This window comes from Caloenas nicobarica, chromosome 3 (genome assembly GCF_036013445.1).
Source record: "Caloenas nicobarica isolate bCalNic1 chromosome 3, bCalNic1.hap1, whole genome shotgun sequence".
Taxonomy (NCBI): domain Eukaryota; kingdom Metazoa; phylum Chordata; class Aves; order Columbiformes; family Columbidae; genus Caloenas; species Caloenas nicobarica.
Window position 1 is genome coordinate 47,244,764 of NC_088247.1, and position 18,100 is coordinate 47,262,863.

An 18,100-nucleotide genomic window follows, 5' to 3' on the forward strand; every position below is an offset into this window, starting at 1 on the left:
ATTTACATTTTTAAACAATAACTAATAGTCAACTTTTGTATGTTATTTTACCACTGTTAAAAATATTTTTTCCCTTCCAAACTTTTGCAGGATATCGTTGGAAGCGAAAGGGGTAAAGTCAAGGTAGGGTACTTCTTTAAGTGCATGAATGATACTGTGTAGCATCTGATATGTGTATAAATAAAGAAATGGCTTTTTGTCGAGTGTGACACCCAGGTATTTGCACAGATGGTTGACTAGTCAGACAAAGAGTGAGAACTGCAGATGAAGGAAGGCTGCCTACCAAACCTCTTAAGTAAGGCGCATTAAGGCCCAAGGAAGATAGGATCTAATTCACAGCTGCCATTAGAACTTTCTCAGGGCACAGGCAATGCTTTAGTTTAGCAAGTGAGCTGTTTTGGGGTATCAGTGGTTGCTCTGAGGAGCTGAAGCCCACAGACCTCTGTGCAGGGGTGCAGGTACCCAGCATCTGTTGCTGAGACGAGGGCTCTGCCAGGTTAGATGTTGTTGTTCATGGTACAGTTGTGACTTAATTTGTCTTGAACCTACTTCTTTAGTTAACAGTTCTGCTAATGGTGGTCACACTTTAAAGGAATCTCACTCACAAATACTGCTGAGTTGTGCTTAAAAGTTAGTGCCATCTTTGTCCTTAACTAAGAGAAGGAAATGGCAGGGACAACTTGTCTGTTCAGTGAGTTAACATATTTTTATGTTGGACTGTCTCCTATGTGCAAGTACTAATATGTAGTTTTGACAGTGAGGCTAATGTGTGGCTTTTTTCATCCTTTCATAAGTCTGAGCCTTTTAATGTTTGTCCCTGTGCAAAGTTATTCTTAATTTCAGTCAAAATGGCGAATATGTCATGGAACTAAAAATGAGGTAGAAAAGTCTCAGCTGTCTCGTTTCACATTCTTGATTAGTAGCATGCCTCACTGAAATCTCCTGCATAGGGATAACGTATAAACTATGGGGAATAAAAAACTCAAGGCTGCTTATTTTCAGCTATGTGCATGAAAAAATATTTGCATCTTTATGTTATGTGCCTGTTAAGACTTTATCCTAAGGAAACAAAGAAATAATGGCTTGTAGTCAACAGCCGGCATTCCTTGTCAGCATGTTTCTCTTTGGAGAACACTGTACATGCCCACACTCGTATCTCTGCTAAGAGTGAATAAAGCTGGTAGGCATATGATAATGTGAATGACTTCTGTGTGATCAGGGTTAATTATCCTCTAACCAAATTGGCAGGTTTGCTGCTTAGAAGTTGTTTTTTTCTTTTTAACAAGGACAAAAGCCTCTGGGTGCCATATCCTCTCTTATCCTCAGAGAAGAGAAAGAACATCTGACGTGACTGTAACTGTAGCTGCAATAGGCACATAAAGCCCATCTACCCTGGGAATGTATACCATGCCTGTTGTCATGCTGTTTGAGTACTTTGCCAAGATTATGCACCGTTCATGTTCTGAGAAACAAATAGTTTTCATGTAGTGGGAAGAATGCGTATTTTGGAGATTAAATGGATTAATAATCCAGAACAAAACTGTTTATGGCCTTTTAGTAAAGATGTGCCTATTCTGACCTTTCTGTGGGAATTTAAAAATCTTGTCCAGCAGATGGTCCAAGGAGCTATCTTTTTTAGTGTTGTGTTAATTATTTTGTATGTTACTGAGTAATTTGCAGCCAGAAGTAATTATTGGTATTGTTACCTTTCTGTCTTGAACAAGGATTGCAGCACTGAAGAGCTAACAAAAAATATATGTAACTGAGGAAATCTGAGTGGTTTAAGTATGTTTTAGTCTAGTTATAGAATGGTAGAGACATGTTACTGAAGGTTGACGAATTAATTTTTTAAAAATATGTTTGTAACTTTTTAAAGGTCCAGTTATTTTCAGAGCCTGAATTCAAGGGTAACTGCCAAATATTTGAAAAAAACACAAGATGTATTGATTCATTTGCTGTGAAGTCTTCAAAAGTTTCAGATGGCAGGTAAGTTAATATTGAGTGAATATTGAAAAAATCACTAAAATAGTAAAAGTTTTAAAAAAGCAACCAGCTTTCTAACACCTGCAGTGATTTCACATATGGGGACTTACAGAGAACAATGCTTTGCAGTTTACACATCAAGCTTTAGCTTGTCAGGACAAAACATTGTAGATAATGTTTCTGCTAAAGACTGAGAAACAGAAACACTAGCATCATTTTACTTGCATGGAATTCTTAAGAGGCAATTTCTTCTCCTTCTTCCTGCAGCTGCATAGTGTATGACCAGGAAGAATTCGCCGGTAACCAGTATGTGTTAGAAGAAGGAATCTATCCTGATCTGATGGCGATGGGTTGTTCACCCCAGGCAGTTCTAAAATCGTTACAGATTATAAATATTGTAAGTAAAGCTATTAGAAATATTGTAAAGATAAGTACACTGATGAGTCTGACCTTCCTGTTTTTTGCAACAGTGAAAATGCTAGGGATGCATAGACAATGGAGGAGTATTTTTTTTCTTTTCTTTTCTGTGCAGTGGCAGTTAAATGTCCTAGCTGCAGTCAGTTTTTTTTTTTACCTTGGTGCTGTTTTTCCAGAGGAAAGGATATCACAGAAGCAGCTGCCTGGCATCACTGTTCTTAGTGACAGCTTATAAAAGGACTTCCTTAAACGGAGTCAAGGATGTGTCAGACTCTTTATTTCCCAGTAGGAAAGACCACTTAGAGTGGATTGAGAAATGTCAGTAGGACAGTGTGAAGAAATATCTGTACTGTGGACCTTGGGTTTTATGCATATTAAAAGAGCAGACTTAACTAATCAACTTTGCATTAAATACATGTAATTATAAAACAGTATTGCTGTCATCAGGGAAATGCAGTTTGACTTAATCACAAACTAATGCACCCTTCTAGATAAAGTAAAGCAACACCTGGTGCCATTTGGCAAAATCAGGCGGTGGTGGTGTTGTGTGTGGTGGACACAAACTAAACAACATTTACATATTTTGTAACTCATCGGTGGTGAGGAATGAGTTTGCTCAAGCCTATAACCAATCATTATGATGGATCACGTATGTAACCTGCAAGTATCTTTTAAGATCAAAGTAATTGCTAGCAAAATGTGGTCAGGAATCCAGGAACTTCTGGCAGTATGAAGCGGTGGTACTCATTTTAAAAAAGGAGGAGCACGCTATTGACTCTGTTCTTTGAATTTGGCAACTTTATTGCACTCCACTGTAATTTTGGTAACCCATCAGTGATGTAGCAGTTGAGGAAGGAGAACTAAAATGTGTCACCCTCTTTCATGTCTCTGGAGCATTTGGATGTACAATGTAAGCAAATATCTGCAGTGAGTATGTCTGCCTTCCGAATTCTGGCTGTCCCGTAGACAGATCCTATTCAAAACAATAGATGTGTTTCTAGCCAAGCTTGGTGGGTGATGACCGTGAATTAAAACGGGCTCTTTTGTACATGTCAGTATTGAGTTCCTGGGTCTAAAATGCTTGTTTCAAGCTGGAAGAATCAGCTTACTTTTGGCAGATTTATTATTTGTGACAGAAACTGTTGTGTTAAAACAGCCAAATGCCAGTTCTGTGCCTCTTTAGGGTCTTATAACTTCTGAAACTTGCTCTAGCCTTAAAATTTATCAGACTTCAGACAGCAGCATGGAGCTGCATCTGTCTGCCAGTCACGTGCTGCTGCTTCCTCCTTCGGAGGCTTCCTACCTGCAGAGAAGAGGAAAATGGGTTGCTTTGCTCAGCAGTTTGTTAGCAAGCCAGAATACAGAGCGTAAGGAGTTAGGTGGAAATGATCAGTATAATATACTGTTCATTTTTCATAATTTTTACAAAACCTTGAACCTTATTATTCTAGTTACTGGTTTAACCTGTCAGATTTATTTTGAGACTGTTTTTTTGGCGGCGCCAATCTTAATTCCTCCCCACCATCTGCCATTCCCATAACTTTCCTTGTGATTCACTGTGACATTTCAATACAAGAAGCACCTTTGCTATTTTAATGTGTAACATTACTATACTTACCTAGTTTAACTCCCCTTTGCAGGGATCCATTTGTAAGGGACTGCAGAAAAAGGAAATGAAAGGGATTTTTGATAAACTTGGAAGTGGAAGTTAAAAGGGCCTTTGTTCATAAGCTCAAGGTTTTTTTTGTTTTTTATACCACTGTATCTTTGCTTGATTGTGCTTGCTTTGCATGCTCCACATATTTGTGTTACAGATAGAAACCAGCATTTTTCCTTCTTTTTCTTGAACATACTATAAAAACAACTGTGAATGTGGTTTATACTTGAACAGTCATGCTGAAAATACTTCTTTTTAATGGGCAATTCTGTGAAATAACTAGGCGTACAGGAGCACCAACTTCGTACAGTGCAGTACCTGGGAAGTACTGAAAGAAAACTCGTGAGCAGACCTTGCGCTTCTCTCTGTGGGGAGCATTTTATATAACAGTGTTGCTGCTGAGTCTAAAAAATGCCCAGAGTGGAAGGTGTGGCGGAAAACTGGAGGATTTCCTTTTCTGTCTGGGTGTTTTCTTTGTAAGTAGGTTGTTTCTGAAGTATTGTGGATGGCTCAAGGGCTGCTGCCTGACCAGTTGCATGTCTGGGAGCGCAGTGCAGGTCTGTAAAAGGGCTGAGGGGTCAGAGACACTGGGACATCATCGTGGTGTGACTGTTCCCGTTGGGCTCTTTACCTGTGATGAAGCGCGACAGTCTAAGTGGTGTTGACCTGTCATGGTGGGGATGAGCATACTCCGATTTTTGGATTAAGCTGAAAGGCCCCTCGTGGCATTTTCCGCAGCCCTGCAGCCTGTGTGCGATTGGGAAGCGCAGCTCAGCTGCCGCGCGATAACCTGGCCTGCTGCGGAGACAATGGCGATGCTCGTGCAACATCGTCATCCGGGCCCCGAAACATCTAAAGGAAGATTAAAGAGGAATTTAAGCACTGTTCTAGAAGTTGGTAGACATGAGGCCTTGCCTAACGAAGTCACAGGGAAGCGCGGATATCTGCCGTCACGCGTGTACAGTCAGCTCTGCCTTGGCGGGCCCGTTTCCATGCCTGAGGCCAGATGCGAGTCTGTCGAGACTTCACGTCGTGCCGGGCGTTCCCGGTGCAGTTGGTGTGTTTCGAGCGTGCCGAACACATGCCAGCGGGAAGGAGCTCTGCTGGCTGTGGCACTGGTTTTATGCAGTGGCAGACTTGTGAGACAGGGCCTGGCAGGGTCGTTTTTATCAATGAGGGATTTCAAACCCTTACCTTCCAGCTTCCAGGGGAAGGCCTGGATTGTGAGAGGTTGTTTCCAGTCTGCTATAGATACCTTGCTACATGGAAAAAGAGCCCAAGGTTCATTATCCAGAAGGCATTTAAGATGGATTCAGTAATGCAGGGAGCTTCTTGTGGGCAGAATCCCTTTGACACCAGAAACATTTTGACAGCAAGGAAGAAGAATCATCTCCTCACAGTAGTTTGGATGATTCAGATGTTACAGTTTTTGCTCGAGTCATGAATTTCACCTCAGAAGTATGAATCTCAAAGCTTTTGTCTATTCAGAGATTGATGTTGCCTTAACCTACTGTAAGAATTAAAAATGAGAGCAGTAAGTGATAAGCAGTGCTGACAAGGCTTTCATCATTTGAAACTGTAGAAATCAGTATTATCTTACTGTGTTTTCAGGTCTGAAGATAAAAATTCCTACACTGAGTGGGGTTTAGTGCAATGGAAAAGGGATATGCCATTAATTAAAATGTATTTTAAAACATACTCAAGATATTATGCAAGAAACAACCACAGAAGACATTTTTGTGTGCCTTAGGGAAGTTTTATGTTCCATGCAAGAAGATGCCTTGTGCATTTTGTATAAGGGCTCTTTATTAGGTTTTTATTTCTTTTAAGTAACCTGTTGCAGAGCAAAAACATTAATTAGGGTCTTTGATCTCATTCAAGAAGAAACTTCTGAAATAAAAGGGCTGTGCGGAGTAATGATGTTCACAGGCACCATCTGGAGTTGTAACATCCTATAAAAGTGCTCATCTTCCTTTTGCAGGAGCTGTCTGAGCCACGCATAGCTCTTTTTGAAAAGGTGGGTTTCCAAGGAAAGAAGATGGAGTTCAGTGAAGAAATCTTAAATCTCCAGTTCCTGGGATACAATCCTCAAATAGCTTCAGTTCAAGTCCTTGGCGGCATGTAAGTTTAAAATCACTTTTTGATTTCTTAGAATTATGTACTTATTAAACAGAAAAATTACAGGTGTTAGAAACCAAGGAATATAAAATTAGAATATCATAATGTATATAGTGCATTAATGCAGTTTCTTCTTACAGAACCTTTTAACCTCCTGTTTCAACAACTTGTTATCACTGACTGGTGCCCTGTGCTAGATGTTGAAATGAATTTGAATAAAGCTCACAAGGAAACTGATGGCTTCTCTCATGCCATATTATAAAAGCTAGCTTGCATAGCACCCTTAAAACCAACTTCTGTGTTCATGGTTTAGCTCTCAATCATTAAGAAATCATTCAGTTTGTGATCTGTGTCGTAAGTTTAAAATGCTCTAATACGTCTTCACGTTCATCCTTTTACCTGGATGTCATGAACACAGTGGTACAATCAGATCATGAGCTGGCCCCTTTTGGCTTCAGTAATAATCCTTTTTACTTCAGGAATTGGGTCAGACTCTTGGTTGTAAATCTAGCAGTTAAATTCATTAGCTATTTTTAAGCAATTGTGCTCTCTAAATTTATTTTTGAAGAATCATGTAAAAAAAAATAGTCCATGATGAAGCTTAAAAACTGTCTGGAAGCATTTTGAAAACTACTGTACTATCTTCCAGCATTCAGCAGATCTGTTAAATTTATCTTTTTGTGTTTTTCCTGTTTTTAAGCTCTACCTCCAAGATACTTGCCCCAAGTGTATGTTCAGGTTTTTTCTAACTTGAAGAATGTAACTTATTTTCTTTAACGATAGATCCATCTTGCTTTGCATTTAAATGTGTTCTTTGGAAGCGGTGGATTTCCAAGGTGTGTGCGAGAGATGCTGATGAATAGCTTAAGGCTGCCCTCAAGTGGATAGCTGATACCAGCTCTGTAGAGCAAACCATTTTCCCCATCTGGATAAACAGGTCAAAGGGTTTCCTTAGCACACCAAAGTTTGACATATAAAGGTCATAAGAAAAGGTACATGCTCCGTATTTAAGTCTTCTGAGATTTCAGCATCTTTCACCAAAATCACAATATAGTTGATTTTTCACTTTCCATAACATGAAGTCAAACATCAAGTTACTACTTTGCCAAGAACATGGTTACCATGATTCCAGGTAATGGAGTTGTGACTTGTGCATGTTTTCTGTCCAATTAATATATATATTTTTTTCTGGTTGAACACTGGAAGCATGGAGAGTATGATATGAAAATTCTTATTTCATTATAGCAGTGTCAGCTGCTGAAATGTGTCAAGGTACAGGTTTTGGAGAGTCCTTACCCCTACTGCTTCCCTTATTGAAGGGTTTTTGTCTTCTTTTCCTTATGCTGACACCCGTTTATAATCCTCTTAATTTCATACTTGGGGATAGATGCATACTAAGCTGTGAAAAAGCACCAAAATTAAGGTGAGTGTTCTTGTTCCACATAGAGATGTCTACTAACAAATCAGTCGGAGGAAAGGAGGTAACATGAAAATGTGCATCTTGAGTGTTCATGTACTCAACCTACGGCTGTTGGACAGTCCAAGCAAATCAGTGTGAGGAAACTCAAGAAACTGCACTGTATTGCAGCCTATTTCAAAGTCTAGTTGTAAATTACTGCCTGTGCCAGTAGTAGAGAAGTGTGAGTCAGGTTCTGACAGGTTGCTGTCAATGTGATTGTAAGTGTGGTTGCACGAGTGCTAGGGAATGTTAAACAAATTTTTTCTATGTGCCTTTTTTTTTCCTTCTCTCTTTCTCTGCCCCGCCCCCCTTCAGGTATTTGGAAAGAAGAAAGGTGCTCTGAACTAAAACTTCTGTCAAAATACCCTAGAGAGCTCCACCTTGTTGCAGTTCCAGTATTTGCTTGTTGCAATCTGCATCCCCAGTGGTTCTTTCCCATGTGGGTCAGGCCTGTCAATTAAGACACGCAGAGCTACTGGTTCTGTACATGCAGCAATCTGGCATATGCAGCATATGAAGCATATACAGATTTGCTCCTTGAGGAGTCACAGTGCCTCCTGAAAACAGATTGTATTTAAAGTTGGTTTCTCCCTTTTAAGGCAAGAAAATGCTTTGCTTCATTCAGCTTTTAATTATTAAATAGCACGACTTTAAAATATCTAATATATTCATCTTAATGCTGTTGATCTAAATCAGGACGTGATTTTATTATTTTTGAAGGCCTGTTAAAAAGAAGGTCACTTGCTTTCCAAAGCTAAACACTACTATTTTGTGGGACAGATTCCTATAAACCCATTTATTGATTCCAGAGCAGGATTTGGCAGTAAAAGCATTGTCTTTTTTTTTTTTCTTCTTATTTTTCTTTTCTTTTTTTCTCCTAGATGGATAATTTATGAGCACAGTAATTACAGGGGGCGTCAGATGTTGTTATCACCAAATGAAATTCCAGATTGGTATAAAGTGAGTGGCTGTTGTCAGATAGGTTCTCTGAGACCTTTGCTGCAGGTGAGTAGGCTCTGATGTGAGATTGTTGAGTACTAATTTATATTTTCTAATGGGGTGGGGGGATATTATACAGTTTAAAACAATGTTACAGTTTTGATGCATGTCACGAGCTTCAGCAATGGCAAATGTATAAAGAAATGTCTCTACAGTTTTGCTTGTAATAAAATCTATTTGATTATGCTACATGGCTTTGCAGTTCTACTGCTTAAACTGTTCATTAAGCATACTTTAAACCAAAGTATAGAAGACAGCATATGAAGGATTTGCTACATTATTTTAACATATAAGAGCTATAACTAGTATATATAAATTACTTCAAGTTGTTTTATAATTAGCGCCCAAACTGGTCACTGGTGTACTGTCTGTACTATCTGCACTATTTTTGGAACAACAAGAAAATTGGTCAACAAAATTGGATACTTCAATTAGTAGTGATTTTGTGTTGATTTAGAGGAAAGGTCCTCACCTGCTTATTACATAGCAGCATAATTCACAGAACTTAATCTCGTGGTATCCTTTTCATTTTGTTTTCTAACTAAGGACCACATGATTTGGTCCAATGCTGCATCAGTCCTGTAAGCTTTAACATTTGAGGTCCTTGCTGCGCCATATTTCATTCAGGAAACAATTTTTTCTGATTCACAGATTACTTGTATCTGTAGCCAAGTGCATTTGCTTGCTGTCATAGCGTTGTCTCTGCATAGCCCTAAGCAGAGTTAGGGTTAATGCATTTTGACTGCCCAGGCTGAGAGCTTGTCTGCACAGAAACGTTGATGTGTAACAAGCTGCAGCATGAATGTGCAGGGTAATAGTTACTTGCTGCCAGTGAAATAAGCAGCATTGCACAAGTGCACCCTGAATGAGAGCCAAGAGCATCTATACAACAAATTAGCAGAGAGAAGTTAGGACTGCTCTGAGTCAAAAATTCTTAGCTTTCTGCTGTGCTGATTTCAGTGCCTAGGAAAGCCTAAAACTCTCCATGCCAGAATGGCAAGTTCTCAAAGCTTGGCTTGTTCTAGGCATTTACGGACTTTGGAATTAAATGCTAAAATAGAAAAGTTAAGCTTTCTGAAAGAAAGAAGGAGGCACAGGGTTCAGCACTGAACAGTAATTGCTCTGAAGTTAACCAGAGCAGGATTTGTTCTGCGCTGAGACTGTGCTTAAAGAGTTGTGTTGTTTTTTGCAGAAACGTGTGTACTTCAGGCTTCGAAACAAGGAAACAGGAAAATTCATGTCAGCTGATGGAAACTTAGACAATCTGAATCTTCTCAGAATACAGGTTGCAGAAGATACAGACTCAGATGCTCAGATCTGGGTTTATCAGGATGGATTCATAAGGTGCCAGGTGAGGTTCAAGTTCAATGTGAATTTTCTCTTCTCCAATAGTAGGGCTTTCTGAATTCAATTCCTACTGCATCATCTTAATTTATTTTATAGGCTTATTCAGTTTCAGCTGTAATATCATCTTCAGGGTGGTTGGTTTGTTTCTGTTTGGGGTTTGGTGGGTTTGGGGAGTTTTTTGGTTGGTTGGTTTTGTATTTTTTTTTCCTTTTTTTTTTTTCTTTTCATGTTGAACTCTGGCTTTTTCATGTAATATGAACTAGTTGTATGATACCACTTTTGATGTAGTTGAAATTTTGAGAGATTTTAGTTAGCCTCATAAGCACAGTCAACACCAGAAGATCATTGTCTTGTTCTTCATGAGCATCTTCCACTTTCATGCCCTCGTTCTCCACAGCGAAAGTACCACAAAAGCATCCAAGCAGGGGAGACCTTTTAAAATGCAGACCTTTCCTGATAATATTTTGAACTAGGCATACCTTGTGGCAGGGCGATTAGTGTAATGCAGGTTAAATCCTCTGCTGCATTAAGACAAGCTTAAAGATAAAATCCTGCTCTATTGTTTTTTGGGGGTTTGTTTGGTTTTTTTCTGGTTATCGATGTATTTGTTGAATTCATCCCTTTTCCATCCCACTATACAAGTTTCCAAATGAAGTCCTACTTTTCTCACAGTCCATGAAACTAATTGTGTGCGATTGTCATTGAGGAGAGCAAAGGTATGCGCAGTTCATAATGTTTAAGCATGAACAGTCTTAGGTAGGGATGCCAGCCAAAGAAAATTAAGTTACTTTAATACTGTTAAAGAGCTTGACTGCAAAGAATCATGTGAACGTTTTCTATAGGATTGTATAACTTCAAAGAAGCCATTTATAACTATGTCATCTATGCTGGAGGGAAGAATCTTACTGTTAATAAGCTAAGGGATTGTTTGGACATGTTTACAGGACACATGCAGTAGTAGAAGGGATTTATGCAGACAGCAAAACGATGCAAAGTAAGCTAAAAGCTTTAATATCGCATACAAAAGACTTCTTTCTTGACAGCACCTCTCAAACATTTCACTGAAAGCACTCATATCACGACAGCGTGGTATAATATGGCTTTGGATAAATGCTTTTGGTTTTTGTCCCCATCTCTGCGTCTCATAAAGCAATTTTTCTGTGCACAGAAAATACACAGCTGAGCTCCATAGCAATCGGGTAGCCCAGCGAGGAGTGCAAGCTGGCAACGTTCATCTTAAATGAATTGCAGTAAATGTATTTTGCACAAAAATTTGCTTTTCACCACATTTTGAAAAGAAAATTAAGCCGGCGGGTGGGGAAGGACATGCACGTAGGCAGAGACAGGTCATCGGAAGAACTCGTGCTCTTCCTCCTGTAAGCTTGGGTCATCTCACTGACTCTGAGTCACGGGATCTGGAAGTACACCCGAGGTTTCCAAGGAAGGTGGTTTAGGTGGGATAACGAGTAAGCAGCTTATGAAAGACATTTTCCTCGTTTTGTCAGAAACAGATACAAATAGCAGATGCTAGTTCAGGTTTCCTCACTCTACGTGGGTTTCCTGGAGATGGGTGAAGGAGTGGCCTAGATACACATGAGAATTTCAGAACTGCAGAATTAAATTGACTTACTTCAATTCTAGGTTATGGCAAGAAGTATTGCTTTTTCAAAACTGTATATTTAATAATTTAGGGCCATATCAGCAATGGCAGATGGGTGTTTGTTTAACCTGCCACTGAAGTCCATTCAGAAGTTACAAGCTGTCTTATGGTGATCTATTGAAAATCACTGTTCATGTAGAATAATTAACTGTAATGTACTACTAATACAGCCTTAATAATTTTTTCAAGTAAACTTGATTTTTGCCAGTTCTTTTTTTTAATCATAAAGACATTTTCAGAGTCTTGAAATCAAGTAATAAAAATTACTAGGAAAACAATGCAGAACAAAGAAGAAAATATTATTGTGATACACCATGAAATTAATACACTGTATACTGTGCAGTTATGTCCTTTATGTCAAAAGGTTACTGCAGAACTAGAAACGATTAAAGAACAAAAAAAGGACGAGCAGAGGAGATGGAGGGGCTTCTATGCAAGGAAGAGATGAAACAGCTTGGACTTCTAGCCTGCAAAGGGGGCAGTTTGAGGGATGATATGATTCAAGTATCTGCAAACATAGCGTGGACAAGACATCCCTTAAAATAAGGGAGGGGAAGGGGGGTGAGGAGAGTATCAAATAAAACTAGTAGTTGCCTATCAATTTTTTTTTTTTTTTTTTAACAGTAGTAGTTAAGATTTGAAACTGCTTGCCACAGAAGGGTTATGATACAGAAAGTTGTACATGTAAAAGGGTTACATTGATCTCATTGCGAAGTGACTAACAAACGCACATATGGGACAGAAACCATCCAGATATTAAAGGCACCAGCTCAGCATGGAAAAGTCTCTGGGCTGGAAAGTGCTGTAGACTGGGAGGGTTTACCAGGAACATCCTGCATACAAGAGCAGAGTGAATGTAATCTTCCCTAGCATCTATTATTGGCCATTGCTAGAGGCAGGTGCTAATTGCACCTTTTGATCTGATACAGCATGGTTATTTTAATGTTCTTATGTAGTGGAGAGTGTCAGGAGAAACAGGAACAAAAGAAAAATCAGTAGTCTTGAGTTTGGGGCAAAAATACATTCCTTTAGGGAAAGTAGTTCTAGATTCTGTTCTCACCTGCTGACGTCTCTCCTATCTGATTAAAAAACAGAGGATACTAGAAGCAAGACCTTTTGAATAATTGTTGTTGTCTTTCTGATGATACAGATGGCAGAGGATTGCTGCCTGACAATTGTTGGAAATCTTATAACTCCTGGCTCTAAACTTGGTCTGTCATTTGAGCGGAATGAAGACAAACAATATTGGCATATTAGTCCAGATGGCAGGATTTATAGCAAGATGAAACCTAAGCTGGTTTTAGATATCAAAGGTAAGCAAATGTGTTATCTCATTACATTGTGTCTTAATTACATAGTATTTACAGTGGGATAGGCACTAAACGTGCCTATAAATTAAGGATGGTGTTATAGTTACTTTAATCTAGAATCAAAAAAGACCCGATGAGCTAGTCTGACCTCCTGAATTATACAGGCCCTGGGACTTCATTTCATTTTTCCTACATAGAGTTTAGTAACTCACAGTACTTGCTTATCTTGTATTCCCAGTGTCCACTCATTGTAGATATCCTCAGCTAATTTTACATGGCACTGGGTGATGTGAATATAATTATTTAAAAACACTGAAGCAAGAAAAACCTAGCTTCTCATTAACTTTAATTTGTATAGAGCAAATTTTCTTATATAGTAGTCGTAGATGCAATAGCCACAGGATATTGGGAAGCTGTACACTGATGTGATTAGATGCAAAAAGTTTTTTCATTTGTTTATTAATGGCTACACCTTTATTGCAAACATGAGATTCTGCTATAGGAGCCCAGGTTCTGTGTGCACTTGATGCACGTTTTACATTGGCTTTTGTACAGCAATTTGATTCATGTAGATACAATTTCTTCACTTTGTTTTCAGAGTTTCATAGAAGGTATTTAAAAGCAGCAAATGGAATGATGAGCAGAACTTGCATTATCAGATCTTATATAATACTGCATTGGGGGTGGATGGAATAATAATTTCCTTTAGCTGTTCAATTTTTTTTTTTTTTTTTAGTTGTTTTAAAATTAGTTTTGGATTGATACTGTGACATGAAGTGCAGCAATTACAAAAACCAGAAAAATACCAGGGTGAACAAGTCAGCTCTTTGGAACTAAAAAGGGCAACACTGGGAGAATTGTGGGAAAATTCTGTGATGCAGCACTGGCACAAATATTCACAAATTCTCTTTACTGCATGTAAAGCTACTGGTAAGTTTAAAAACTTACCAAAAAGACTCCAGTTCAAGGGAGTCTTTGGTCACAATGACCGCATAGCTTTTTCTAGAGTCAGTTCCGAGTGGCACCAAACAAGCAGAAATACTGTTATGCTCACTTGTCTTCAAGTAATGAAACTAAAAGCAATTATGTATTCTGCAGTTATGATTGAAGAACTTCACAATGGATAGGTCTGGTGCTGAAAGTATAGATGCAGTCTTAAAAAATAATACATCTGTACTGTAAATATGAAAGAGTAGGTACATTTAGCTTTTATTCGAGAGAGTCTACTAGGAACATTAGCTGTTTCTGCCACTTCTACGGATCCATTCTTGACCACAAATGGAGCATCTCTGAATTCTTCAGCAAATGAAGGGAGGTGTTCAGCTGCGTAGTTTCCAGTGCCACCCAGTGGATACACACAGCGCAAGGCCTTGTCCAGAGCACCCTCTTGTTCTGCTGAAATAAATCCCATCTTTGCCCATTGTAACATGTTTACATTCTATCAGACACCGCTTGCAAAATATTTTCTGCCCTTGCAGTGATAACGGAGCCATGTTATTTTCTGTAGCTGCTGGTTTTTTTGTTTCCTGCAGTAGTATTTGATCTGCTATTCCCTTTTTTCTCCTCTTTTTCTGAAGAACTTTGCAAGTATTTCTGCTGTGTATCTCCACTGCTTTTTAGTAATTGGGAAGGAGAGAAATAATGTTGCTCTTAACCTTCTCAGAGATGTTTCTGATTTGAGACAGTGGCACCAGAAAGCCTCCTGCAAACTCCTGAATTGGAGATCAGCTAAGGTGCTTGAGAGGCCATTAGTACAAAAGAGCTGCTCTTGTATGTACCTTCCCATGCAGGGCTCAGGGGCTTAGCAGATTTCTTTCTGAGATTTGATAGAATTTGTATTCATTAGACCCATTGTAAGCCCTCAGCTGCCAGGCGTGTTTTCTGCTCATTCGGGGGGCGGGGGGGTGGTGAGGCTGTAGGGGTGCAGAATGAAGGACCGGTTCCAGTATAAGTTGGGGAACGACCTGTTGTAGAGCTGTGTAGGGGAAAGGGACCTGGGGGTCCTGGTGGACAGCAGGATGACCGTGAGCCAGCACTGTGCCCTTGTGGCCAAGAAGGCCAATGGCATCCTAGGGTGTATTAGAAGCGGGGTGGTTAGTAGGTCGAGAGAGGTTCTCCTTCCCCTCTACTCTGCCCTGGTGAGACCTCATCTGGAATATTGTGTCCAGTTCTGGGCCCCTCAGTTCAAGAAGGACAGGGAACTGCTGGAGAGAGTCCAGCACAGGGCAACGAAGATGATGAAGGGAGTGGAGCATCTCCCTTATGAGGAAAGGCTGAGGGAGCTGGGGCTCTTTAGCTTGGAGAAGAGGAGACTGAGGGGTGACCTCATTCATGTTTATAAATATATAAAGGGTGAGTGTCACGAGGATGGAGCCAGGCTCTTCTTGGTGACAACCAATGATAGGACAAGGGGCAATGGGTATAAACTGGAACGCAGGAGGTTCCACTTAAATATGAGAAGAAACTTCTTCTCAGTGAGGGTGACAGAACACTGGAACAGGCTGCCCAGGGAGGTTGTGGAGTTTCCTTCTCTGGAGACATTCAAAACCCGCCTGGACGCCTTCCTGTGTAACCTCACCTAGGTGTTCCTGCCCTGGCAGGGGGATTGGACTAGATGATCTTTCGAGGTCCCTTCCAATCCCTAACATTCTGTGATTCTGTGACAGTGTCCGTAGGGGTGTCCTGGTCGGCTCAGGCAGCTGCTTCCAGCGGGAACACTGCCTGCTGCTGGGGGTGTGTCGTACTACCCCAGCTGCATGTGTATGTACTAGAGATATGATAAGAAAAACATGTCAGTTCTGACTTCTCACTCCAGTTGAATGTTTCTTTGAGTTCCTTAGGTCAGAATACTAACGGTGTTTCTCTATGGGGACATTTTTGGCATTGCATCACATGAGCAAATTAAGCCCCTCCAGGAAAGGGTTACATTTTTCATTCAGGTATGTTCAGCTGCTGGTTGAAACAGCTGAATGTTGGGTGATAACTCTGAGTATGGCAACTTGTGATACAGATGGTCAAAATACAGAATTATATAATAATGGCTGCGAGTAAATGAGTACCAGACCTTGTCCCTGGTGTGGTCACACTTGTATTGCCTGTTAGTAGCAGGACTCAGTTCATCCTGTAAACATCATCTTTAGAGCGAAGTGACAACGGACACGGTTGAGGGGAGACCGAACTGTTAAGCTTGACTTTTGGGAAGTGACAGTCTGAAAGGAGGTACACATGACTGTACTGGAGTGTTTCCTTCCTTTGCCATCCGGGCTGAAAATGCCGAGGTACTTCATTACTGAAGGGGTGGAGAGGAGCAGAAAGGCTCCCTTGTTTCAAAATTAATTTCGTAAGCAGGCAGTAACGAAAATTAGTTTGTCTTTTCAGTGCCGTGGGGAGAGGAGAAACTGTCTGCACCAGCACTTTCAGAGCTGCCGTGAAGCCCAGAGTACATCTCTTATGTCAAAGATAATTTACACTCTGAAATTTTTCTTTACAGGGGGCACACAGTATGATCGTGACCATGTTGTCGTCAACACAGTCAGTGAAGAAAAGTTAACGCAGTGTTGGGAACCACTTGTTGTATAAACCCAAACAAGCAAAGGTGATGTTTGAATTGGCCACTGTTCTGGGCACTAGAATTGGCGCTGCCGTCTCTGAAGGATACAGGATTGACAATGAGAGTTTTGTCTTTTCTTTGCCATTTTAAAAAGAACAAGCAACAGAATTAGTTCATCTCTCTAAGATTATTATCCCTATAAAAGCTTGAGTATCTCTCAACCTTTTTTTAATGTATTTTTTAATCATCACAATGCAATGTGGGAGAGCGAGTGGTAGTATGCCTCGGGCTAGAGTGGAAGAACTAAAGGTGGGACAGATCCCATGGAGAGACAATTGTCAGTGAGTAGTTAATCCAGAATAGTCAGTAAACATAATTTTAAATTATTTTTTAAAGGTTTTTTTTTTTTTAACTGAGAGAAGGGCTAAAAAACAATTAAAGCTTATTTTATAAAGGACAGGAGTGCAATGTGTATGTGGGTATAGCAACCTTGACCTATGGGCTGTAGTACAGAGAAATATTTACTACTGGAAAGTAATATATTTGTTTCACTGGAACGAAGTTATGTTTACTGAAAGTTTAAAGACTTCTAGCACACAGCACATCCAAAGAATTTTTCACATGTGGCTTCAAATAGAGTTAGTATGCTAATATAGTAAGTCCTAAATTAAGAAAAAAATCTGGATTTTCTCATGTAGAGAGATGATGTAAATTAGTAGACGTTTGTTAGAAAAAGAGAGGGCTGGCAAAAGGATACATCGGAATGTGAAGAACTTGCCCATTTCCCAGGCTGCTTAACTTTTTGAGTTACAGGTATTTTATTTCTTTGCCAAGTCAAGTTTTTACCTTCTAAACCAGTTCCAGTAAGTACAGTCTTCCTGAACTCCAAAAATCATATCGAAAACAAGAATTCCTAGGGAAAGTATCACTCTACATGACTGCAAAAGCACCTAAGCGCTGTGGTTACTGAGCTTTTCACAGCCATGGAGAGTGCCGGACTGCCAGCTATTTCTGGTGATGGTGGAGAGCAATGTCTGTGGTGGGCGGCTGGCTCCCAGTTGCTGCTGGGAAGGTGTCAGACTGCTCCAAGCCTGGTCATGGGTCCATTCGTAAGGGCTGTGCCGATTCACAGTAAGGGTTACTGGTTTAGTACAGAGTTCATGACAAGTAAAACATACTGGTGATTGCAGGAGGTTCTTCTGTTGCCCGGCTCTTAACCCGGTTTTGCTCATTTTCCTTAATAACATTGGCAAAAAGGTAAAATACAAAGTCGTGTACTATGCTGCTGTGTTTTGTTCTGGCTTAGACCAGTGTTACTACAAGCTGCTCCTAGGAGCATCCAGGCCTTTGTCTTGCATAGTAAGTCTGTTTAAAGTTAATATTTTCATTACTATTGTATTGCCTCAAAGGATACTGGTGCTTTTATTATTATCACCCTAGAGGAAGTGCCTTACTAATTTTCTTCCTTTTGTACAGATGTACTGAAGTTTTGTTGCTCTGAAATGTGCTGCTTTTAGTTCTTCATAGAAAATGTGTTGTTATTGGTTCCAAACGGTGGTACTTTGTCATATTGATGTGCTCTTGCTATATATAATATAGC

The 18,100-nt window shown here is 39.9% G+C and overlaps 1 protein-coding gene across 1 annotated transcript in view; it reads left to right on the forward strand.

Moving 5' to 3' along the window:
- The window catches only part of CRYBG1 (crystallin beta-gamma domain containing 1), a 43,277-nt gene extending 25,206 nt beyond the window's left edge, over window positions 1-18,071 (forward strand). The window contains exons 14-21 of the mRNA XM_065631216.1: window positions 91-123; window positions 1,877-1,986; window positions 2,251-2,380; window positions 6,039-6,178; window positions 8,516-8,639; window positions 9,826-9,984; window positions 12,791-12,953; window positions 16,441-18,071. Of these exons, the coding sequence (XP_065487288.1) occupies window positions 91-123; window positions 1,877-1,986; window positions 2,251-2,380; window positions 6,039-6,178; window positions 8,516-8,639; window positions 9,826-9,984; window positions 12,791-12,953; window positions 16,441-16,529 (948 nt within the window). The 3' untranslated portion in view covers window positions 16,530-18,071. The remainder of the gene's footprint in view (window positions 1-90; window positions 124-1,876; window positions 1,987-2,250; window positions 2,381-6,038; window positions 6,179-8,515; window positions 8,640-9,825; window positions 9,985-12,790; window positions 12,954-16,440) is intronic.
- Window positions 18,072-18,100: the final 29 nt, after the last annotated feature.